This window comes from Trachurus japonicus, chromosome 23, assembly GCF_045865225.1.
Source record: "Trachurus japonicus isolate A0001 chromosome 23, Traja_1.0".
Taxonomy (NCBI): domain Eukaryota; kingdom Metazoa; phylum Chordata; class Actinopteri; order Carangiformes; family Carangidae; genus Trachurus; species Trachurus japonicus.
The window spans coordinates 19,164,391-19,188,937 of NC_140929.1; the positions used below are offsets into that span (position 1 = coordinate 19,164,391).

The 24,547-nt window shown below is 43.0% G+C and overlaps 3 protein-coding genes across 3 annotated transcripts; 1 reads left to right on the top strand and 2 right to left on the bottom strand.

Moving 5' to 3' along the window:
- The first annotated feature begins 2,838 nt into the window (after positions 1-2,838).
- LOC146962863 (WD repeat-containing protein on Y chromosome-like) lies at positions 2,839-6,345 on the top strand. The gene has a single exon (XM_085769960.1). It carries the CDS (start codon positions 3,043-3,045, stop codon positions 6,343-6,345), a length of 3,303 nt encoding a protein of 1,100 aa, XP_085626086.1. The 5' UTR covers positions 2,839-3,042.
- Positions 6,346-11,466: 5,121 nt separating this feature from the next.
- Positions 11,467-14,418, bottom strand: LOC146962864 (angiopoietin-related protein 5-like). The gene is made up of 4 exons (XM_085768936.1): positions 14,270-14,418; positions 13,366-13,483; positions 12,432-12,617; positions 11,467-11,807 (listed from the first exon to the last, which is right to left on the bottom strand). The coding sequence occupies exons 1-4, from the start codon at positions 14,381-14,383 to the stop codon at positions 11,506-11,508; spliced, it is 720 nt and encodes a 239-aa protein (XP_085625062.1). The 5' UTR covers positions 14,384-14,418; the 3' UTR covers positions 11,467-11,505.
- Positions 14,419-17,362: 2,944 nt separating this feature from the next.
- Positions 17,363-24,255, bottom strand: LOC146962865 (NACHT, LRR and PYD domains-containing protein 12-like). Its single transcript, XM_085769466.1, has 11 exons — positions 23,911-24,255; positions 23,791-23,814; positions 21,954-23,700; positions 21,635-21,808; positions 21,332-21,505; positions 21,079-21,252; positions 20,476-20,649; positions 20,237-20,407; positions 19,827-20,000; positions 19,426-19,472; positions 17,363-18,274 (listed from the first exon to the last, which is right to left on the bottom strand). Exons 1-11 carry the CDS (start codon positions 24,179-24,181, stop codon positions 17,682-17,684), a joined length of 3,723 nt encoding a protein of 1,240 aa, XP_085625592.1. The 5' UTR covers positions 24,182-24,255; the 3' UTR covers positions 17,363-17,681.
- Positions 24,256-24,547: the final 292 nt, after the last annotated feature.

Consider the following 24,547-nt stretch of genomic DNA (forward strand, 5'->3'; position numbering starts at 1 on the left):
CTTCTGCTTTCAGTCAGCATTACAGAGCCTTCCTCCTCTCAGGTCCAGCATATTAAAGCGTATCTATGGCAGCCATGTACAATGTTGTGAAAAACGATTTGCCCCCTTCCTGATTTCTTACTTTTTTTTTTGCATATTTGTCATGCTTATGTTTAAGATCATCAAACATATTTTAATATTAGAAAAATATAGACAGGTTCTATTGAACTCAGCTTCTCAGACTAGTGAGGATTAGTCAGACCGATGTGTTACTAACTGATGAAGCCCCTTGGATAAGATGCGAAACGTCTTCCTAGACAAATACATGTTCAGTTTCCTTCAATTCAATTTATTGCCCAAAGATTCAAACAGGTAATCAACTTTTTTTCCTTTGTTTCTACACAGGAAGTTTATTTGCATTTATCATGAAGAACATCAAGTGTAGTTTTACTGTGAGGTCAGTGGAAATATTAGATCGTCTGGCAAAGCCTCCAACCTCCATCACTGTGGATGAGGCTTTGTCTTTGTCTTAAATGGCTCCTACCACAAGCTTTAGTTAGCTTCCCCAGGAGACCAGTTCACACACCTTGTGACTATCAAGCCAACTATGATTTTTGTTGTGTGTGTGAATAAAGCGGGTGCATCGTGGGTGCATCGTGAAACTGAAACTGTGAGGATCAGATGTAGCTCCCTCTGCTGGAGACCTGCAGGGAGGTAGATCATCTCCAGCAGCTCCTACCAGGAGCTCCACACCACTGAGGACTGAATCCTCAGCTCTCTGCTCTCCACCGTGTTGAGCGAAGGTAAGATTCTCCATCACCAACGAACATAAAGGACATAAAGGAGCGTCCTGAGTGTGTCCCTGCAGGAGCAGACATCCTCTGACCACAGGAGGCTCAGCTGCTTCCCCTCACCTCCTGTTGGTCCTCCTGGGAGCAGCTGTAACATCTGTCTTAGGCCTTTCTGGTTGCATCTGACCTACTGACTGTGTCTCCATTCAGGTCATGGTGGTTGCCCATGCAGGTGACGGTGTAGTGCGTTCAGTTCCACCTCTGTCTGTGCGATCAGTTCCATGCTATCAGTCCTGGTTGGTGAGGTTGGTGTGTGTCGCCGTGTGATGACTGTTGTGGATAGAAGTGTGTGTTGTAGTGTGTTGTGGGCTCTGTGGGCTGTAGCAGCTCAACGTTTGGTCGAGGTGGTAACTGTCACATCTGTGATCAAGTGAGTCAGTGTGTGTCGTCCTAAACCAGATCCAGAGATTAAACACTGTATTTCCTGACAACTTCATATTGTAATTCATGAACTGTTTCTGATGTAACCGAGGTGGAGTTTAATTGATGTGAACCTCAGTAGCACACTGGTTAACATCCACCAGGTGGCACTGAGTAATTACTCAGGTTACTAAAGGATGTGGGAAATCCTTGAAATGAAGAGAAATCTGATTCTAGCCAACCAAAACAGACTTGAGAGGTTTTTATCTTACAGTACAAATGAGCATATAGTTCACATCAACTTGGGTAATCTTCTTACACAACTGCAAATTTTAGTATTTGATTTGATTTGGCTTTTATTGCCCCCAAGGAGGAAATTCTTCTTCACAGCATCATGAAAAGAGAGACCAACAGCAACAGATACGACAACAGCGACAGATATGACAACCCAACAACAATATAAAATAATACACAAGCAGCAAAAGCAACGCTTCTCATCCACCCTTACACATAAATTGCACTCAGGTGGGTCTGCTGTTGAGGAATGTGATCACTGAGGGCATCCGGCTTCTCCCAAGGCCTGTTGTTGAGTTCAGTGAGGTTGGGTGTGGGAAGACCTATTATTTTTGCAGCAGTGTTGGTTACCTTTGGGAGTTTGGTCCAGTTCTCCACAGAGAGCATGTTGAGAAAACAGATGGAGCCGTAAAGTAGAAATGGATGAAATATACACATGGATTATTTAATTTCAATGATGTGACAGAAAAGGTGCCTATTCTATGTATGGATGCTGGCGTACAAAGTCTGGCCTAAGTCTTGGGTCAGAAACACTGACTGCAGGGATTAGAGTGAAGCCTCTATTAATGCCACACCTACAGGATATTGTGTTGAGTTGTAGTTTTGCTTAAGTATACAAATGCAAATAAACAAACAATATATTAGTATTTTACAGAAATAAAGTTATATGGACTGGTAAATGAAACAAATATAGAGGAATATAGGGATGAACATAAGAGGTCAAAATAATGACCTGGAATGGTCACACGGGGGCGCACCACACCACATAATTACCACATCATTTATTTATGATATCAAAACCATCCAGCACACAATCTATTCACAACCGTATTATTTGTTGAGAACATACATACCTACACCCATATGGCAACATAGGTGAGCATATTTAATCAGTATGTTGAAATATAATAAGCAAACTCTGTGTGCTAGAATATTTTTCATAAACATCATATTGTAAACAACAAACAGATAACGTAAAACTACTTCACATGCATGCACAGCTAGTACCTACTAAGAGCGCTATTCGATCAGCAGTCCTTCTGAGACTTTCGGTAGGTCCTCGGAATCCCTTGGGGCCCCTGGGGTCTTTCCGGTGCCGTTCGGCTCCTCCGAACCTGGCGGGATGTCCCAGCCAATGACAGAACAGCCAGATCATTTGGAATAGAGACGCGCTACTGTTGTGTGACATCATCATTTGGTTTGATGGGGATGTGTGACATCATCATTTGGTTTGATGGGGATGTGTGACATCATCATTTGGTTTGATGGGGATGTGTGACATCATCATTTGGTTTGATGGGGATGTGTGACATCATCATTTGGTTTGATGGGGATGTGTGACATCATCATTTAGTGTGGTTCCGGATGTGTGACATCATTATTTTTTGTGATGTGACATCATTTCCTTTGATAGTTGTGACCTCATCATTTATGGCTTTGATGTGTGAAAGGGAATGATGTCACACACTAGGTTTATGCATTCCAACGTAGTAGTCAAGACATTCTGCCAGAGTTTGACGACGTGTTGACAGCATTTTGACAACGCATACGTATTATAATGGAGGAAAACACAAACATGGAAAACCTCACTGAGGAGGTTCCTGTGGAGAAAAGAACTGAGAGTAAAAGACAAGATAAAATGTTTTCTGCTGAAGATATCCAAGAGATTGTGCGGGTATTTAAAAAGTATGATACGGACGGCTCTGGAGGGCTGGATGTGGAGGAATTTGCTGGAGCAATGGAAGAAATTTACGGTCCAATGAATACCGAAGATCTTGAAGTCCTCCACATGCAGATTGACGCAAACTGTGACCTGAACGTGGACATTGGTGAGCTGCTGGGTTTCCTGATCGACAAACACACAGCATCAGAACATTGTAGAAATGAACCCTTCCCTTTAGCTTTCAATGTGATACCTGTGGGTCACTATAAAACAATTGTTGCTCTGGTATTCCACCCCGAAGAGAAAGTCAGGGTCCCGAAACAGAAGAAAATAAGGACGTACACGAAAGGTCACTACTTCACTATTAGCTCAGACGGTGTCTTCAACATCTGGGATGACAGCTTTGAGAAGTCATATACAATTCCATTGTATACAAAACCAAGCACTCTTCCTTATGGACACAAGAAGACGATCCATGTTACTGACATGGTGTACATATATGAGCTCAATGAGGTGGCTGTCTCCACTTCTGACAGGGAACTGATATTCTACCACTTCAAGGACATCCCTAAAGAAATGGGCATCTCTCACTCCTTAATCTTGGACAGCGTCATCATAAATGTAATGAACTACTGGTCCAATGGCACAAAAGCATTGTTTTCCTTTGGTGATACAAGAGGAAATTTTTTTGTGTTTTATTCCCAGAATGTTTCTAAAAACAGGATCTTTTGCTCAACGGCATTTGAGGAATTATCCATGTACAGTTATCCAACTGTTAATATTTCTAATTTGTTGAGGACCCACACAGAAAGCAATATATGTGTCAAACTCCCAGTCTTTACAGATGTATGTAGTCAGATCCAATACATTCCATCCCTTGACTCATACGCTATCTGTGGCTGTACAAGCCGGACGATGGCGGTGGTCCCGCTCCCTAAGTTACCAAGTGAGCTCCACAAAACGAAAGGAATTCTCAAAGCCCTGAAATCTTTTCACAGCAAAGGAGATCAAGACTTTTTCACATGTGTTTCCTACTCCCCTTCGGCTGACCGTCTCCTCACTGGTGGTACAGATGGCTTCCTGCGGGTGTGGTTTAGGCACAATTCCACATACTGTGAACATGCAGTGAAAAAGCATGTCAAACCCATCACCCACATGAGGTTCAATCAGATTGACAAAGTACTTATCAGTATATCTGATGACATGAATGTCTGTGTGTGGTCTGAAGGTTCTTGGCAATGTAGGCAAAGTTTCCAGATTCACGGTATGGGGCATGGTCGTATCACCAGTGTGTATTATAACATATACAACAATGAGTTAGTCTTGGCTAATTCAAACATCGGAAAAACTCTTGGTAGAGGAACCAATGTTTTTGAAAGAATGCTGACCTCCCATGACAAGCCCCTGTGCGGTGTACTCTATCACATCGTTTTCAAACAGGTTATCTCTGTCTGCCAGAATGGTGAGGTGACAGTGTGGGATGTCTTAACAGGAAAAGCCATCTCACACTTTAAGATCACTGTGGATCAGCAAGTGGGACACACAGCCATATCATTTGACGAAGCCCGGCGCAGACTAATCACAATTTCCCAAGATGGGAAAGTGAGATTATGGAACTTTAACAGTGGAAACGAGCTTGCTGTGCTTTCAGCGACTGTGGCAAAGCGGGTGACAGGCATCATCTGCGTGAACGATAGGATGTTCGTGTCAGCAAAGACGTCAAAGTTGATTTTCAATCTCGACATTGAGGGAGATGAGCACAGATTTTTACAGCACGACTATTTAGATGATATTTCCTCCATGGATGTACATGAAGATGCATTGATTACTGCATCCAGCAATGGAAATGTCATTATCTGGACTACTGAGACTGAAGAGGCTATATACTTCATGAAGACAAAAGAGAACCCTCAAACAATGATGGCACATAAACATGGCCATGCTAAGGTTGGGGTTTTGCCTGATGCGAACAATCAAAAAAGTTTCAAAGCCAAAAACCAGAAAAAATCTGGTACAAGAACCGGTCTTCTTGTGAAATGCCTGAGGACCAGGGAGGTCACCTTCGACACAGCCACCATACTGACCTTTGCAGAGAACTACGTCTGTGCCTGGTCTGCTAAGGTGAAGGGAGGTTTGCTAGCAAAGTTCAGGGCAGTTCAGGATGAAGATGCAGTCATTACCACCATGACAACCGATGCCAGTGAGAAGATACTACTGGTGGGGGACAGTACTGGAATGGTTTATCTGTGGGACATTCAAGAATTTGGATTTAAAAAGAAGGAAGACAAAGGGCCATTTGAGAATATAAATGGTTGGCAAGTGTCTGTGTGTCAACCTCCACTGTTGGGTTCTTGGAAAGCGACTCCCACAGAGGTGGTGAGTATTGCTTGTGACCCCGTTTGTAATAACATCATAACTGCAGGTTTGGACAACAATGTCCGGCTATGGACAAACACAGGTTGCAACAAAGGCCTCTTTGGGAGAGACCTCTGGGGTACTGAAGCAATAGCCCAAGAGGAAGAGGAGGAAGATTACGAGAACCTTCAAGAAAAATCAGGCAAACCCGAAGAACATGAATCAATGCTTGATTTACTGACCTCTGCCGATCGACCAGAATCACCGCCCAGCCCAACAGTATTTTTCTCAATAGAGAGATTTGAAGGGGAAACCGACGACGATGATGATAAACCAATAACAATGCGCGACATCCGTGCCTTAGAGAGGAAGGTAAATGATTGTCTGATTAATTTGGACAATTATTCCAAAAGCTTCATCAGCAGGGACAAGCAAAAACCTGAGAAACAACATTTACCACCAAGCTCTCAAAAAAGTCCTCTTTCACACCACCAGGCTAACAAGAAGCCAAAATTGCCCTCGATCAAAGGTCCCCCAAAAGAACGCTCCATTTTCCCAGAAATGACCTGGCATAAAGACAAACATGGCCTGCCTGTGCTCAAACGCACTTTTCCACCTCGTCCAAGAACAACACAATTCCCTCATACTGGTCCGCACAAGCCCCTCCAGCCACAGCCACCTCAGCCCCGACACACAGCAGCCTGTAGTGAGGAAACAAAGAACTCACCGCACATGCAGGAATCAGCTGGTACAAAGATTCAGCCCACCAAGACCCCGCTCATCACAAGCCGAACTAGCAGCACAAGTAAGAAGCAAGTAGGATTCAGCAAGGGAGGAGATTAATACATCATTATTCCTCCCTTGTAATTGGGTTTTCTCCAGTTACCTCTGTGTGCTTTGCTTCTCCCACCAAATAATATTAAAAAAAAAAAAAACAACTTATATTGTGAGCGAGTATTCATTAATTCAACAAAAATGATTGAACAAGCTATTAACTTATGATATTTCATTTAATGTCACTTGGTTTTTTTTTAGCAATTCACTCTACAACCAGAATGCAATTATGATATATTTTTCCGTGTTGACTGAACATGACTGTTTTCTGTTAACTCAAATTAAGTGGAAGAAGTCTAATTACATGTCAAATCAGTTTATAACAGTGCCATGACTGTTTTCCTTCAATTGAAGTGGAACAATTGGAACTTTTCATTAAGATATCATCAAGTCTCATTACACAGTCAAATGATTTAAAGCTCTTAGCAAAAGCACTGAAGGGTTCCAACATACAATGTAGAGTTGTATACCTTAAAACTCTTGTGTTCGTTTGATGAAGTAGCTACGCAGGAGACAATCTTGTGTCTTTAACAAGTTTTATTCTAAGTTCTCAGCCAAGCTAATACAAAGTAATACTAAGAGAAAGAGATCGTTTACAGAGCTCTGGACCAGACTACGCTTTCCTGACCAACAACACTCCCAGTGTCAGTTCACAAAGTCTGACGAACTGTCTTTCCCTGGTCCAGGGAACTACTTATTACTACTGTATTGGAAACAAAAGTGATAATGTCATCTTGACATTGATTGGATGGCCCTGCGCTCGTTTCCTGTTGATAGTGCTCCTCTTCTTGACCTTCTGACTCCATACGTGTGCCCTCGCGATGCACCCCCCGAACTTCCCGTTCTTTAGCAAGAGAAGCAGAACAGTTGTGTAGCAATATAGCACAACAGCTGTGTAGCGATATAAGCAGAACAGCTACATAGCAAGATAAAACAACAGAGCAGCACATCCTGCAAGATAAGCTTATACTTCTCGTTTTCTTCTGACACTGCACCCCAACAGTCTAAAACGGTTAAAGCAGAAGTAAGGTGAATGTTTGTGTTAATAGAAGTCTTAAATAGTTGTATCTTCCGACAGCAATCACTTCTATAGAGTGTTTGGTCTGAAACACGGGTCTGTCAGTCACTCTGCTCTGCTCTGAGCCCAGGAGAAAACTTTCCTTGTATCCTACAACCTTTACCCAATGAGGAGAGAGAACGGCATAAAGGGGCAGTCCTCTCTGTGTGTGCAGCCAAGGGATGCGCGTGAATGTGGTGACGTAGGGACGAGGGCGGGGACTGCTAACTCCATCTGCTGACTAGAAGTTAGCCAAAACCACCGGATCGCTTACTTCTGCTTTAAATATCATGATGCAATAAATTGACTTGTTCATTCAGATGTTGCAATAAATTGACGTGTTTATTCAGATGTTGCAATAAATTGACTTGTTCATTCAGATGTTGCAATAAATTCACTTGTTCATTCAGATGTTGCAATAAATTCACTTGTTTTTTCAGACTTAAAGTTTGTAACCTTTCCATCACCCTGAGCATCTGTTCCACATCCTCAAATACATAATAGTCTATCTTGAGTGCAGCTGGGTGAGTGTCAGATGCACATCCTAACTTCATATGTATCAGTACCTTAAGCAATGTGAGAGACAGCAGTAATCAACTTTAAATCATAATCATACAATACAACAATAAGCATAACTGTAAAATATCATCAATAATCTGTATGTTTGTAAAGTAGCTCCCGCTGAAGCAGAAGCAGCAACATTTTGTCACATTTAGCTTCAGACAACACTTTAAAAATGGTGCACATTTTAGCACATTTACAAATATATTTGTAGGCTACACTTTTATTTGTTAATATATGTACTGTAATAGTTAAATCAAAATATAAAAATTTACACCTAAACGTTCAATGCTAAATCTAAATGTAAATGTTTAACAAGCATTTAGGTGTTATATTTAATATTTTGATGTCACTATTTCTAAGTTAACAAATATTGTTAAAAAGTTACTTTCAAAAATTCACATCACTTTTTTAAACATTATTTGAAGCTGAATGTGACAAAATGTTGCTGTAATTTTCAGTGTGAGCTGCTAAATATTATTTTATTAAAATTTATTTTTGTTGTTGTTGTTTTTTGTTTTTGAGAGTTGAAATTATGAACTGAACTTAAACTGTGTAACTGACTCTGGTAGCAGCTGGTTACAGTATATTAGATTCAGCTCCTCTCCTTCTTTTCCTTCTGGAGGACACACACACACACACACACACACACACACACACACACACACACCAGTTAGCAGATGATTGTTTGATTGTTTAATTTTCTTCTTTGTTTCCTTTTAGTTTGTTAGTGTAAGATGAGTTTATTTTTGAAATGAGGACATTTCACTTGAAGAGGGGGAAGAATGTAAGATGAATTATATTTAGTTATAAGGGACTATTTTATGTTGTGTAATTAAAACTGTTATGTTATAGGGCAGAATGATCTGGTCGGCCTAAGGTCGAATGTTGGGGGTGTTTATGTCAGTTGAGGAGTAGAGGGTTAAATAAACCATCGTCCTTGAACTAATCTGGATCTCCCGTGCTGTTCCTCATCTACGACCCACGGACCTAACAACACAGCCTTACACTCACAACATAAAATAGTCCCTTATAACAAAATAAAATAAATAAAAATAAAATAACCAAGATTGTACCCACGGCCCGGTGGTTAATGATTTTAGCGAATGGTGTGAGAGCTCATTTTTAAAAATTAATGTTCTGAAAACTAAGGAACTCACTGTTGCCATATCCCCCTGTTTTTATTCATGGTCAGGCAGTTGACACTGTTCAACAGTGCAAGTACCTGGGTACTATCATCGACAGCAACCTCTCATTTGAGGCTAACACTGATGCCATTTGCACAAAGGCTCACCAACGCATGTATTTTTATCGAAAGCTGAGAAGTTTTAATGTAGACACCACTTTTATGAAGATATTTTATTCTTGTTTCATCGAGTCTATTTTAACCTTCTCTTTTATCTGTTGGTTTGGGTCCCTCACTGCTAAAGATAAAAATAGGCTCAGTAGCATAGTGAGGATGTGTGGCAGGATTGCAGGGTTAGGGCAAGGGGGCAGTTGTCGGTCTGAGAAGTGAAGCTCACTTCCGCGTTCAAAAAGCTGCAATCCCCTCGGCTTCCTCTGGGGGCTGGCTCCAGAAGGGAGCAACTCCAATTGAGCCCCATGTTAAAATAGCCGACTTTACAGCTTAAAAAAACATATTTACAGCCTGGTACATTTTATTTTTTTGGTCTCAACCGATAGTTTCTACCCCCGCACACACTCTGAGGGGGGTGATTTTTAAAAAAAATACCGTTTTACTGTTATTAGGTTTAAAGTTCTGGCCAATTAGGGCGCAGAACCGTTGAGTGACAGGTCTGGAGACCGCTGCTTCGAGGCCAGTGGGCGGGCTCTCGGCCGGCCAACGGCCGCACCTCTCCAGATATGGCAGTAGAATCCAACATGGCGCAGCTCAAACCCCCGTAGTAGAGACACAAAACAGACTCCCCCAAACCAATGGCTGACGTCACGGTGCTACGGCCGTTCTCTTTACAGTCTATGGGTTAGAGTTAGCTCTCTGTTTCGTACAGAGCCAGGGCGACTAGGAAAGCAAAGATGATCCTGTCCGACCCTGTTCACCCGCTGGCCGCCGGTACATGGTACCCAGGCTCAGAACTAACAGATTCAGGAATACTTTTGTGCCAATTACTATTGGTTTTATAAATCAGCCACTGTGAGCCTGCCCCCCCCCCCCCCCCCCCCCCCGAGGCACTGGTGCCCAGAGTCTTAATGTTTGTGATTGAAATGCACTTGTTTTGTTTTGTATTTGACTTGTTTGTGTTTTTGTGTTGTTCTGCCTGTCGCACAACAAATTGCCCCCTCGGGGGATAATAAAGTTTTCTGAACTGAACTGATATAGATGTTTTGGGGGACGGGTGCCACCTCATCTGCAGCTCTCACCTCCACTAGATGGCACTCCACCCTCTCCCCATCCACAGCTTTAGACCTGACAGGAAGTTATCCTCCCTGACCACAACTGGATTCTTGTCCAGGCGTGTGGGAGGACCCTGACCTTTGCATCATGCACACAACTAATTTCCAAACTCCTAATCCAGGGATATGACAAGAAACTCATCCTCCCACAACTGGAAGCTGAGGTGGAGCTACAGGAGCAAAAACATTTGACAAACAGGTTCTGCTGGTACAATGCAGTTTATTTGTGCAGATTTATTTTCACTACTATTGCAAAAGCTGAGCTCCGAATGAAGGTTTTGCTGGACCTGCTGCATCTAAATGCTCTGCAAAGTGACTTGAAAATCAGTAAAATCACAATTGTGGCTAAACACTAGGCAGGGCAAGGCAAGGCAATTTTATTTGCATAGCCCGTTTTTACAAACAGTTTGCATCCAGCATCAATGTACTGTTGTCTCCAAAAGCAGAAACGCCTCAGAAGCATCTACAATAAAAAGCAGCTTTAATGCAAGAAGGAATCCACCAAATGTGTTTCAACATGACATTAAAGCAACACTATGTAGGTTTTTGACCTTAAAAAGGAACTATGCAGGATTTGTAGCTTAATTATGCTACCCTTTACCTTAATTAAACAGCTTTGGAATAATTGTGATGGTTTGATAAATGGCTTAACTTGTTCCGAGGCAGAATGGAGGCTCTCAGCCTTCCATGTGTGTGTCACATATTGCATCTCTTGGCTGAAAACCAACCATGCAAATTCGGGGCCACCGCTCCAGTGTCCCAGCTCTCGTCTCTGCGGCACCGTGACACAAACAGGCAACATAACCTTTAATCTCTTGTTTATGACAGATTAAACTACACAAATATCCACATCGTCACATTGTATGTAATATATAACGTTATCTACCGCTCTATTGATTGATTTCTCGCCGGCTTCATTGTAAACAAATGCACATGGCCCAGAGGAGGGTTAACAAAACAGCGGAAAATTGACCAGACTTACATAGTTCCTCTTTAAAATTTCTAAACTCGTTGAAGTGGTAGAAAAACCCTGCTCAGGCTGCAGGCAAGATTCACCCTATTAACCGTATTTCCACTACTTAAATGAGTTTAAGGCTGAGAAACTCCACAGTATTGCTTTAAACGCAGCCATGCTCCTCTCATGCAGACTTGATCATCATTCTGCTGGCCTTGGCTGAGTACGGTGCAGGAGGTTTCCAGGTGCGCCAGTGAACACCTGAAGCCCAACCAATGTGGTCACCAGCTGGATGCCAGTCACCGTTGAGACTGGCAGAACCACAGCGGCTGTACCACCACCCACCACCACCTTCTGACGAGGCGCAGTCGTTTTCAGCAATGTCACCAAAGATGCACGGGGAGCAGCCGTCGTTGTCCCGATCCACGGTGCTGAAGCCGAAGCCGTTCTGGTCGATGCCTGCGTAGGCCCCACGGATGGCGTCACCTTTAAACACAGTTTGGACACATTTAGTCTGGTAAATAAAATTCAGACAGCTCCTTTGAAATGAGGGTGTTGCTCTGAAATTGCAAGAGAGTAACAATGATTACCTAATCAGAACTGTAAAACTGTGTTTGAATTCCATTTGCAAGAGCATTAGTCACTACAAATTACTGGTCAAAGCAGTTACAACATCTTTCTAAAGCTGCTGTGTGTAGCATATAATCATGACTCAAAAAACACAACCATTAGTCTTGATTGACTACAAACTGCCTGTAGCTGCTCTCTGTAAGACTCAGTGTTGGATTTGAAGCTGCTGGGTCTTTTTTACGCCACAGAGCAAACTGTTTCTAAAAAATTGACTTTGCGAATGGACCTGAATTGCCTTGTTTCAGTAAACAGAGCTAAAGAGTTTGTGCTGACAGAGAAAATCACCTATGACGTACAAGAGGTCTTCAAAGAGAAGAAACTGATTTTATTGGAAATATCTTCAAAGATTTAAATTTAAAAAAATGTACCTCCCATCATTCTTTTCATCATATCAGTTATTCTCAATTAATATAATAAGGGTGTAAAATCTAAGAAGATAAAGATGAAAAGCTGAAGCACAGCAGTCAGAGGCTTCAGTACCTGCGTCTCCACTGTACTGCCCCACATGCAGTTTGAAAGCTGTTTTCTCATTTCCCAGTCTGAAGTTCTGGTACTCAGCGAAAGCGGTGCCACCTTCATGGTCCCACAAGTCCACCCTGAGGGTCCACTTCTTGGTCTTGTCCTTCGTCATGAGGAAGACCTTCTTCAGGCCGAGCCAGTGGTCCTCTGAAGGGATCAGCAGAGCACAAAGAGAGGATTAAAGTCTGCCTGATGCTTCTTTCCACCAATTTACAAACAGTCTGTCCCTCTCCAACAACGGTCCTCACTACTGCAGAATGTAGGTCTTATGTTGTCTGGAGGTGAATCACGTTCATGGTTGCCCTAACTCTAACTCTAACCCTAACCTTACAGTCTGTGCTTGTATAATGGACGAGGCTGTTTTCTACCAGGTGCCGTTCACTCCATTAAGGTTAGGGTGAATGAGTGGGTCAAAAAATGTCTTTGTGATTGCAAGGTGTTAACTTAGTAGGCCTACTCACTAAAATGAATAGGGTATTTATATTCACTGTGTGTTTAGTAAGATGTGTTGCAGCCAACATGAATTTCACCTGATTAAAAAACACAAAAAACCCTCCTGAGGTCGGCGCCATCATATCGCCGAATTATAGCAATTTAATTGTTAATCTGTGTGTTTCAAGCAAATATGTGGAATTTATTTTTTCGTTTTTTATTTTCCTTTCTTTTTCTGATCATATAGCCTATACTACATTCATATGACACCACTACAGAATGAATATTCTGAAAGCCAAGGTTGTCTGAAAGAAAAGGATGTGAGTTACTTGATTGTACATCACAGGGCTGAGGTTTCACAAGGATTAACACACAAGGAGACCAGGCAAGAGAAATATAGAAGAAAATGCCAAGGGTTAAGAATAACTAATAATGACACACAGCAGTGTTTTATGTCACTCACTTGTTGGGTTTCCAAAACCATTCTTATAAGCTGCCCACTTCTTGTTGAAGGAAACTGCTCCTCCGCTGCGACTCTGAAACACCGTCCAGCCTCCATCTGCTCGCATCTCACAGTACACCTGAGCAGGTGGAGCAGGAAAACACGTTGAACCCTTTTACACCCGCTGGCCTGTGGGTCATGTTGCTTCTACTGAATGCTGAGCCTGGACGGCCCAGTGGGTTAAGCAAAGGTTAATTGAAATGAAAGGTCTCATAAAACTAATTTTAGTCAGGCATCTTACACAGGTAACATACATTTACTATAGTGTTTACCTTTTCTTTTATTCATTTTTTTAATCTTTTATTTGCCTTTTATTTACTGTCTGACATCAAGGCGCCAATTTCTCAAAATTCTGAGTGAGAAATAGGCCATTGTTTACATCATAATGTCAAGAAATCGTCAAGAAATAACAATTAATTGTGTCATAATGTCAGGAAATAGCCTAGAAATAATGGTCAATTTCATATTAATGTCGAGAAATATAGCCAAGAAATATCAATTGGTTGCACAGAAATAGCCCAGAAATAACGGTCAATTGCAAGGACTTGGTGGAGAAAAAATTTGACCTATCCCAAAAAATTCAAAGCATGAAAAGCACGTGTAACCTTTTGCCTTTATGAAAAACATGAGATTACGATTAAATTGCTCGTTATTTCTAGGCTATTTCTTGACATTACACAGTTAATTGTTATTTCTTGACATTATCATGTAATTAACGGCCTGTAAATTAAAGGGTTACTGAAATCTGCTGTCACTGTAAACTTGTGCACACACAACAGAGAGCTTTAGTCATAGCAAGCAGCAAGCAGGGTGTGGCAAAGTTAACATACACACTGCTCTGTACACCAGATGTTGTGTTTGATACCTTGAATGGCTTCTTGACTCCGGGAGGCTGGATTACATAAACCCCACTGGACGCTTGAGGTGAGCGAGTCTTTATCTGTGAGCAGTCTGTTCCTGAGACCGACATGACAAACATAGAGCAGGATGAGCAACACTCATTATATGATTATACACCTCGTACCTTCCAGAAACGGTAGCTCACACTGATGCATGCTGTTGGGAATCATAACATGTTTTGTACCTTGAAGTGAAGCCCCCGGCTGCTTTCTCTGTCCCTGGCATTAGCAAAGAAACAGTTTTAAAGTGAGGGTTAATGTAGTATAAAATACACAACATTATCAGAGCTTGAGGAGACTACTTTTTGACTGAATTGAAAGACATTCAAGAGAGAGGAAATGAGTGTGTTTTTATTATTATTATTTTTTACCTCAGTCTGTCCTCCATAGAGCAAAACCAGCACGAGCCCCCAGTATCCAACCAGTCTCTTCATTTTCACCTGGTCAGTGTTTCAAAGTGACATCTTAGTTTCAGTCTGCCCTCTTTTATGATATTATCTTAATAACAAGCTATTTTACAAGCATGCACACCCATATTAGGTTATGTCTTTAAACAACAAATGAAAAGTACAGTTTCAGTTCCGAGCCTCTCACTCCACACACTCACCTAGGTGTTGGCTGGACCTTGCACCTCGGCTGAAATGCTGCAGCGTAGACAGAGCCTTTATATCCACTGACGGAGGCACCACACCTCCATGTTTATTTCCTGTCTTGAGGAGCAGGACACAAGTCTGAGTAACTTCCCACTCTTCCCCCTGAGTCACTTCTCCTTTTTAAAAAGATCTGTCCAAGTAGCCTATGTCACATAACTTTCACAGCTGCAGCAGGCTGCCACTATTCCCATGTTTAGCCAAGCTGTCTAAATTCCTCACTGGCTCCACCAATCCGGCTGCTGGACCTTTAGTGGAAAACACACCACAGGGCTCAGCACCGTCTTTGCATGCCAGTCACAACAGAACTCTCTGTTCACTTGAACACAGCTTTCTCCTCTGAAATTCAGACTAAGCTTATCAGTTTGGCATTTGTTTGACCTCATGAGCTCATCTAATGTTTTTCAAATTACTGTAAAAGCCCTATAGCAGGCAGGAACCCACCCTTTATTTCTTCACAGAGCTTTTAGAAATATACTGTGATAAGAGCATTGTCTGATTTCTTGTTGCTGGTGTTTCTGTTGTTTGCATCCTATTCATATCCACTAGTCTCTTTAGCTTAGCGGTTAGCAGAGGCAACACTGCAGGCTCCTGCCATCCCAATAGAAACTGTTACAGTAACACCAAATCATTTGAGAGCAACAGGCAAAGGGGAAACATGGCATCACCATGGTGACTCAATCAGCCAGTCAGTCAGTTGGTTAAAAGACTGGCCACATGTTGCAGTCCAGCCAAAATGATATTGCCACATTTGCATTGTTTTATTGTGATGCACATATTTTCATACTAACTGTCTGTGTGATTGTGTCAAATGCAAAATGAGTATGCAATGCAAAAGCATGAAGACATCATTGATGTATAACACACTTGTGATTTGTGAGTCTAAATGAATTGTTTGAAACTGGAGATTCTCTTTACTGACTCAGGGGGAAACTGATCTGCTGAGCTTTAGTCAACAGACATCTGTTTGTCTCTGTTCCTCCAACACTCTGACTTTACTGTGACTGAGCAAAGAAACAAACTCCACCATCAGAGCTTCATCAACTCTCAAGTCTGTAGCTGCTGGTTTGTGTAGTGGCCACTAGGAGGAGCCAACACTTTGTTAACATCAGTAGGCCTATGACTCAGCACATGGACTTGCTGATTTATTATTTGAAATGATTCCAGAAGAATTTGTTCCAAGACACATAAACTGTAGAATTACACAAATCAGAAGTCTTAAATGCTACAAATATAAGTCAGACAACTAGTAATGCATTCCCGAATACGAATAGGCTAGTGCACTCCCTGCACACTGTATCTTTCTCTCCAAAATCATTATTAGTCGTCTGACTTGTATTTGTTGCAGTTAACAATTCTGCTTCTGTAATTCTGTAATTTTGGGAGAAGATCAACACTGAGATGCAGATTCCTTAGTCATCATGTTGGTCAAATCAATCAGTCAATTGATCCATCAATTTAGCCAAGTACTTTAATACTTGGCTTTACTGTAAGTTTAGCTGAACCACAGAGTTGTTGGTACAGTCAAAATAAGGAAAATCACTGGAAGCTGAAAAATGATTAGGTCTATTTTTAAATCAAAGGACTAAATACAACACAAGTAATATTCATCTGTGATGACACATTTATTAACGGTGTAATCGTCTTGTTTCTTAAACGTGTCGGCTTGGTAAAAGTGGTTATTTTATAAAACTACAGCTCATTAACAAAGTTCAATATAATCTAACCACGGATCTTGTGGATGTGGTGGTGACGCCTCCTGGTGTTTGAGTCTTCACTGGATCATCAGCTGCTTCTTTGCTCTGTTGAAGCTTCTGCTGAACTTTACTCAACAAACGTCTGTTTGTCTTTGTTCCTCCAACACTTTGACTTTGTTGTGACTCCACCTACAGGACTGAGGGCCGATGCTGTGGACTGAGAACACCTGTTTCAGTACTTACAACTTCACATGCTGTTGGTGATTAACCACAAAAATCACAACAATTGTCTGATTTTGCTTCAATGACAGTTCGTATGGAAACAGTCCTCTTCATCCTGCTGTTCTGTATAACAGCACAGGGATGTGGAGGCTTCAGACGATGGGATGTTGTCAGAGGGAAGTGTCCACTGAGCTCAGAGTCATCAGCAGGTTGGACAGACACAGAGAGACTGGAACAGTCACCAAAGTCCTTTGGTCACATGACAACTTATCGACACATTGACATGTTTTGTTATGGCATTACCACCACTGCTGTTAGCTTTTGTTTCGGTACATTATTTGAGATGAACAAAGTACAATTCCATACTTCTACTTAGAAACCCTGGTTTTATCATAATATCACTGTAGCAGAAACTTTTTAAATGTTCCATAAATTTCACCTGAAAGTCGAATATCCATATTGAGCAGTGTATTTCAGTCTCCATAACAAAGCAGCCAAACACCAGACCTGTAGACCTCCACATGTGGACCACTGTTTTCTGCTCAGGTTGACGGTGTCAGTATGAACGGAAAAGGGGAGACATATACAGACAGGGTTGGTTTGTTTTACTGCTATTCTAGAGCATGAGTAGAACAATTAGGATATGCGTTGCCTTCCAGATTTGATAAGACATTTACAAAAAATGTTTGAAATCAAAAAATGTTGTGGCCTGACTGAATTCATAATTCATCTTTTAACCTTTTAACTATGCCTCATGTCATTCTCTAGTGTGTTCTTAAAACTCAGATGATTTCTCTCACCACCTGCACTTAAAACCCAATCACTCTCTCTGCACTAGTTGAGCGAGGGATGAGCCGCGGCCTGGCCTGCTTTGTGCAAATGATCACGGAGCAGTCCTCCTCCTCCATCCCAAACCCGGCGTAGAGGGGCTCTGTGAAGGAGCCGTAGAAGGTGTGGAGGTGGCCGAGTCTCCCCGAGCAGACGCTGTAGAACGACAGGGTGCCCCCCGGCCGGTCCAGATAGACCCCCACCCCGTGGGAGCGGGACAGAGGGGCCGGTATCCTCACTGACTGGCGGTCGTGCCGAGCGGTGTAGTGATCCTCCGAGCAGTACAGACTCCACGACTGGTCCGTGCTGCCGAACCCACAGAGGTGAGAGCCGGCCCTGCGGCGGATGCCCCGGGTGCACACGGCCACGTCCACCCAGCGCCCCCGCCACTCCACCTCCCAGTAGTGGCGCTGGCTGAGGGCTTGGACACACAGCACCTGCGAGACACTCTCGAACCTCTCGGGGTGATCCGGGTACCCCTGCCTCTCCCTGACCCACGTCACCTGGTTTCCCCCATCGTACAGGAAGAGAGACTTGGCGGCTGTGTTTGTGTTGAATGTCAGTGAACACGCGTCTGCAAGAAACACACACACACACACACACGGCTTTTCAGTGCTGCTTTTTATCACTGTTTTAATAATACGGTCCAGACCCATGTTAATGTAGTGAGCCTTAGGTCAAACATAAACTGAAGGACCTTGCAAATCTGTCAGCACTGTGTGGGTAGTGGACATATAGGGTAGTTAAAGGGATAGTTCAACTTTTTTTGAAGTGGGGTTGTATGAGCTACAAATGCGGATTAAAGGGATAGTTCAACATTTTGGCAAATTGGCCCATTGTCATAATCCCTATAGTCATAGCAGTAGGTTCGTTACCTTTAATTGTCGATGCAAGCTATTTTTAGAACGGCGGAGCAGAGCCACAAGCTGCTCAGAGCTACGCTACGGAGGCTCATTATGGGATTTCTTGGTTTCCCTCATCAAACTCATCAAATACACAATCCAACAACTCCAAAACAAAAATGTGCAGGTCACAACATGTCCACCAGAGCGTTTTGGAGTTGTTGGATTGTGTATTTGATGAGTTTGATGAGGGAAACCATGGAATCCCATTAGCCTCTGTAGTGTAGCTCTGAGCAGCTCGTGGCTCTGCTCCGCCATTCTAAAAATAACTTGCACCAACAAATAAAGGTAACAAACCTACTCCTAAGGATTATGGCAATGAGCCAATTTGCCAAAATGTTGAACTATCCCTTTAAGTACACTATCTGCGGGGAGAGCAGAGACCTTTCTACTGCAGATAGTGTACTGTAGGCATTTGTAGCTCATAGAACCCCACTTCAAAAAAGCTAAACTATCCCTTTAAGTACCATGACAGGACAAGAGCTTGTCTATCCTGCCTTCTGCTGGACAAGAGAGATTATTACAAGTCCAACCAAAAACAGGCCATCAGGCTGGAGGAGCATTCATTTGCCAGGTTTATATTTGCACATAATCTGAACTAAACTAAAACTGAACTCAGGCCACAGATAATATTTAAATACAGGGATCTGATTCAATATCAAAATACAATCCAAATGCATTCATCTTTTACAAAGTGATTTCTATTCTCTTGGATTACAAGAAGGTTTCATGCTGTTTAGCCCACAGTAAAGATTCATCACTTTACTTTTCCTTACTAAAAAAAAAAGGTAAATAAGCATAATATTATAACTACTTCACTTACAGTTTTTCAGTGTTGATGTCAGGTAGCACTCTGCATTGTGCTCCAAGCTGTTGACAAACGGATATAATAATATAATTATTAACAGACACAGCTTTACATCCTTTAAATAGATGTTACAAATGTGAAATCTGCAGTGTGACTATTTTAACCTTGCTTCCTCAGTTTATCCTACTTTCTATCAGCAGTTTATCATGTGCTTCTACTCTGAAGCAAAGTAAAAGAGTCCAATAATGGGAACTTGGTCATTAAGTGAAACTTTGAACCACAAGACATGCTGCATATAAACAAATCACTCATATACTAATGTCTCCAGGAATTTTCATGATAGTAGTCACTAGTTTCTTTCTTTTTTCTTTCTTTTTACCCAGGAGCCACTTCAGCTAACTAAATCAGTGTTTTACCTGAGTTTTTCCAGTTTACACAGCGGGTTATCCCGGTGGACAGAGAGCAGCTTGACTCCAGAGTCCTGCAGGTAGTTGTAGCTGAGGTCCAGATGCCTCAGGCAGGACGGGTTGGAGCTCAGAGCTGAATCCAACGAAACACAGCTTCTCTCAGTGAGTCCGCAGAACGACAGCCTGTGTGCATCCAAATACACACTGTTGGTCTTGATGTGTTACATAGGCATGAGGATTACACACATTTTTGTTTGGAAATATTCACACTAAAATCCTTTACATTTTTGTATATTTCTGGTCCAGATTTGTTTATGTCTAATGATTAATTATCACATTATTGTAAATAGCACCGTGCAAAATTGTCAATTGAGGGTGTAAAGTCTTTGTTGTGTTATGATAATGTAAAGGCAGCTCACCGTAACGTCTCCAGTTTACAGTGTGGACTTGCTAGTCCTGCAGAGAGAAGCTTCACCTCTGAGTCGTGCAGCTCGTTCCTGCTCATATCAAGCACTTTCAGATAACAGGTGTCAGAGCTGAGGACCGAGGCCAAATCTGTGCAGCATTTTTGGAGATTGGCCTCAATTAACCTGCAGGTGAGAAAATGTTATAATGTCCATGTAGAGCTACAGTCATTTTTTCCCCCCCATGACCTCACCTTAATCTCTCTAGTTTACAGTGTGGGCTCCTCAGTGCTGCACACAGCAGCTGGATGTCTGCACCCTGCAGGTTGTTTCCACTCAGGTCCAGCTCTTTGAGGTGGGCGGAGCCAGAGCTGAGAGCTGAGCCAATGTGGTCACAGCATTTCTGTGAAAGGCCACACCAGCTGAGCCTGGTAGGTGAAGGAGTATGTATTTATGTATTATGAAAATATTTCACATTTGCATATGTGATATATGCCATCAGCACGCAGATACAGATCACTCCCACTCCAACAAAGAGGGCATCATCCAGTTTCATCCCCACCTCAATTCAACTTCTCAACAGCTAACTCCATCTCCTACCATAACATTTTCAATTAACCTGTTTTCAACTAATTTTATTTTTGTATATGTCCTTTTAACCATTGTTGTGAGTACTTATGTGTGGTATCATTGTGTTGGGTATGTCTGCTCCTGCACTAATGATGTTCTTCTGCAACAAAGTCCATAAAGGAATAATAAAGTACTTTTGACTTTGACTTTATATAAAAAGTAAAGACACACCACAGTCACTTGACAGTCACTGTAACTGTAACAGTGTAGCTAAAACAAGCACTGACCTGAGTGTCTCCAGTGTGCAGTGTGGACTCTTCAGTCCAGCAGAAAGCAGAGACACACCAGAATCCTTCAGGCTGTTGTTGCTCAGGTCAAGATTTGTCAGGTGACATGACTCTGAGCTTAAAGCTGAAGCCAGGTCTTCACAGCAACTGTCTCCCAGTCTGCACTGATTCAACCTGCAGAGAAGAATCCTCCAGATTAAATGCAATCTTATTTTCTTTAAAAAGATTATAGAGTCAGAACAAAAAGTCTCACTTGAGTGTTTGCAGTTTGCAGTGACGGCTGCACAGTCCCACACACAGCGCCTTCACTCCTGTCTGCTGGAAGTCATTAGCGCTGAGGTCCAGCTCTGTTAGACGGGTTGTTTCTGTGCTGAAGGCAAGAGCCAGCGCTTCACAGCAGTCTCCTTCAAGTTCACACTTGTGTAATCTAAAAACAAAATGACACTTATTTCTTATTCTGGCCTCCAGAATTGTACTCAACAACATTAAACCCAACCCAGAAGCAGTTACCTCTGTTTGCATAAGGTTTATGGTGCAGCGTTTGAGCGTTACAGACCTTAGGTTCTTCAGTTTGCAGTTCAGACTTCCTAATCCAACAGAAAGCAGCTTCAGCCCTGAGTCCCTCAGTCTGTTGTCACTCAGGTCCAGGTGTGTCAGGTGGGAAGAGGTCGAACTCAGTGCAGAGGCCAAAAGCCTGCAGCAGTTCTCAGTGAGGTTGCAGTGATTTAGACTTGAAAAACAACATAAGATATATTGATTAAGTGATAATGAAAGTCCAAAACAAGCTGCGGTAAAGAGAGGAAATCACTTTTGTTCGCAGCTTAGAGCACAACTAACCAAGACACAAGAGGAACATGTCATGTGGAGAAACTCACAGGGCTCGTGTGGAGGAAGTGATAACAGTGAGCAGCTTCTCCACTCCTTCTTCTGATCGTATGTACTTCCTCAAGTCAAACTCCTCTGTTGCCTCCGATGTCATCAGTTCAAATGTGAGCGCAGACCACTGAACTGGAGTCAGCTGTTTGGCTACGAGCCTCCCAGAGCCGATAAAAGTCTGGATCTCCTGCACCAAAGACTCCTCTTTGAGCTCGCTCAGGCAGTGGAACAGGTTGAGCTTGGTCTCCGGCTCCTCTTTGATCTTGTCCTTGATAAACTGGACCGTCTTTGACACGTCTTCCTCTTCCACTGCCTCCACGTGCAATAGTCTCCCCAGGAGTTCCTGGTTTGACTTCAGGGACAGTCCCAGGAGAAAGCGAAGGAAGAGGTCCCAGTGGCCGTCCTCGCTCTCCAACGCTTTCTCAATGGCTGCTTTGTGAAAACCGAACACAGATTTGGGGAGCCAAATCGTGGTGATCCTTTTCAGGTATCCCAGAAGGACGTTATCCTTTCTGTGCATGTAGGAGTGATGGGCGTACACAGCTGCCAGAAACTCCTGAATGGTCAAATGGACAAAGCTAAAAACTTCTCGCCTCCTTCTGCCCCCCTTCACCAACACCTCGGTGCAAACCCCTGAGTAGACGGTTGCATCTTTGACATCTATTCCGCATTCTTTCAGGTCAGTCTCATAGAAGATCAGGCTGCCCTTCTCCAGTTGACGGTACGCCAGCTCTGCCAGCTTCAAAACAAAACTGTCGATCTCCAGTGCGTATTGTCCTTCTATCATCTTGTCTGCTTGGCAGAGGAGAAGATAGGCGTACATCTCGGTCAGCGTGTCGGGCAAGCCTCCTGTCAGATTGTCACGTGTCATTTTCTTCAACACAGTGACTGTGATCCTGCAGAAAATCGGTATTTGACACATGATGTAGAGGCTTTTGGATGACTTCACATGGCTGAGGATTTTGGCAGCAATGTTGTCGTCACACAGACGCCTCTTGAAGTACTCCTCCCTCTGTTCATCGGCAAAGCCTTTAACCTCGGTCCACAGCTGGACGTGTTTTCTGTGGATGCGTCCGGCTGCCGCGGGTCTGGACGTGATCCAGATCAGGGCGTTTCCGAGGAGATCCCCCGCGATGAGGTTTGTGATCAGGACGTCCAGTGGAGCTGGCTCCGTCTCGTCCCTCACGACCTTGTTGGACTTAAAGTTCAAAGGCAGGCGGGTCTCGTCGAGGCCGTCGAAGATGAACAAGACTTTGTGTTCTGTTCCCAGCTTCTCCAGAGGCTTAAGCTCAGGGAAGAACTGGTGGAGCAGCTGCATCAGACTGTGCTCCTTCTCTCCGATGTTGGGGTTCAGTTCACGGAAAGGAAGCGGGAAGAGGAAGGCGATGTCCTGATTTTGCTCTCCTGCCGCCCAGTCCAGGGTGAACTTCTGAGCACAGATGGTCTTACCCACTCCGGGGATCCCTTGAGTGAGCACAGTCCTGATGTGCTTCTCTTGGTCGGGCTTGGGTTTGAAGATCTCACTGGCTTTAATTGACTTTTCTGTCGTCACTTGGCTGGACCTCTGCTGTCTGACCTCGAGCTCGTCGGCGAAGCCCCCCCAAGTTCCTTCGATCACGTGCAGTTCAGTGTAGACTTTGTTGAGGTAGACGGTATCTCCCTCGTCCGCATCCCCTTCATAAATATTTTGGCACTTTTCCCTCAGACTGGATTTCAGCTTTCCTCGGATTGCATGGTGGTCGACCTCTGTTCAAAGAATAAAGTGCAGTCGGTTTCGTACAGTTTCAGCCTTGTCTATATGCAAGTTTGAGCGTGTTAGCATGACAGTCTGCTTACCTTTGCCTGTTGGATCGCTTGGAACTGATAAAGACAGAGGAGATAGGTGTTACATGACTGAGTTGTTTTGTCTCAAAATCGAATCTAACAGTCAAATTTTACTTTTCAATTACATTTTACCTTCCTTATACTTCTTCTTCAATCCCTCAGCGTGCAGTTTTAGTTTCATTTTCCCCAGTATATCCACTGTGACAGTCACAGCATCATCGTAGCCGTATGTCTGCACTAAAGCAGACACAGTGCCGGGCATGTCCACGCCATCAACACGAGACCTTGGAATATGTTGGAAACCTTCGAGAACATCACTGTAGAGAAAAAACTGGAAGGTCCTCAGTTGTCCCGCACTCAGTTCCTCTAAGGTTTCCAGGAGCAGCAGCGGGGCACGCGCCATTATCTCCTCTCCTGTAATCGTGTGTTCATCCTTTGTCTGAAGCCAGGTTCAAATGAACAGTAGCAGTTTCAGTTCTGAGCTTTTATGTGGGCTGGTCTAGTTGTTACGTCACGCAGCTGTGGGATCAACAGACAACAGCTGCATCCTACCATCCATGTGCTGTCACAGCTTCTCTTATCATCTTGGCCTATGAATACAATATTTACAGTACATGCCATACTTGGATAAACTAGTCGAGCCAGTCCGGCCGGTGTGTTTTAGGTATGGATGGGGCAGCTGATGAAAGTTGTGACAAGAAAGCGAGCAGTTAGTTTTGTTTGCTAATGGTTGCAGTTTCATTCTGTGTCACATCCACATTGAGGTATT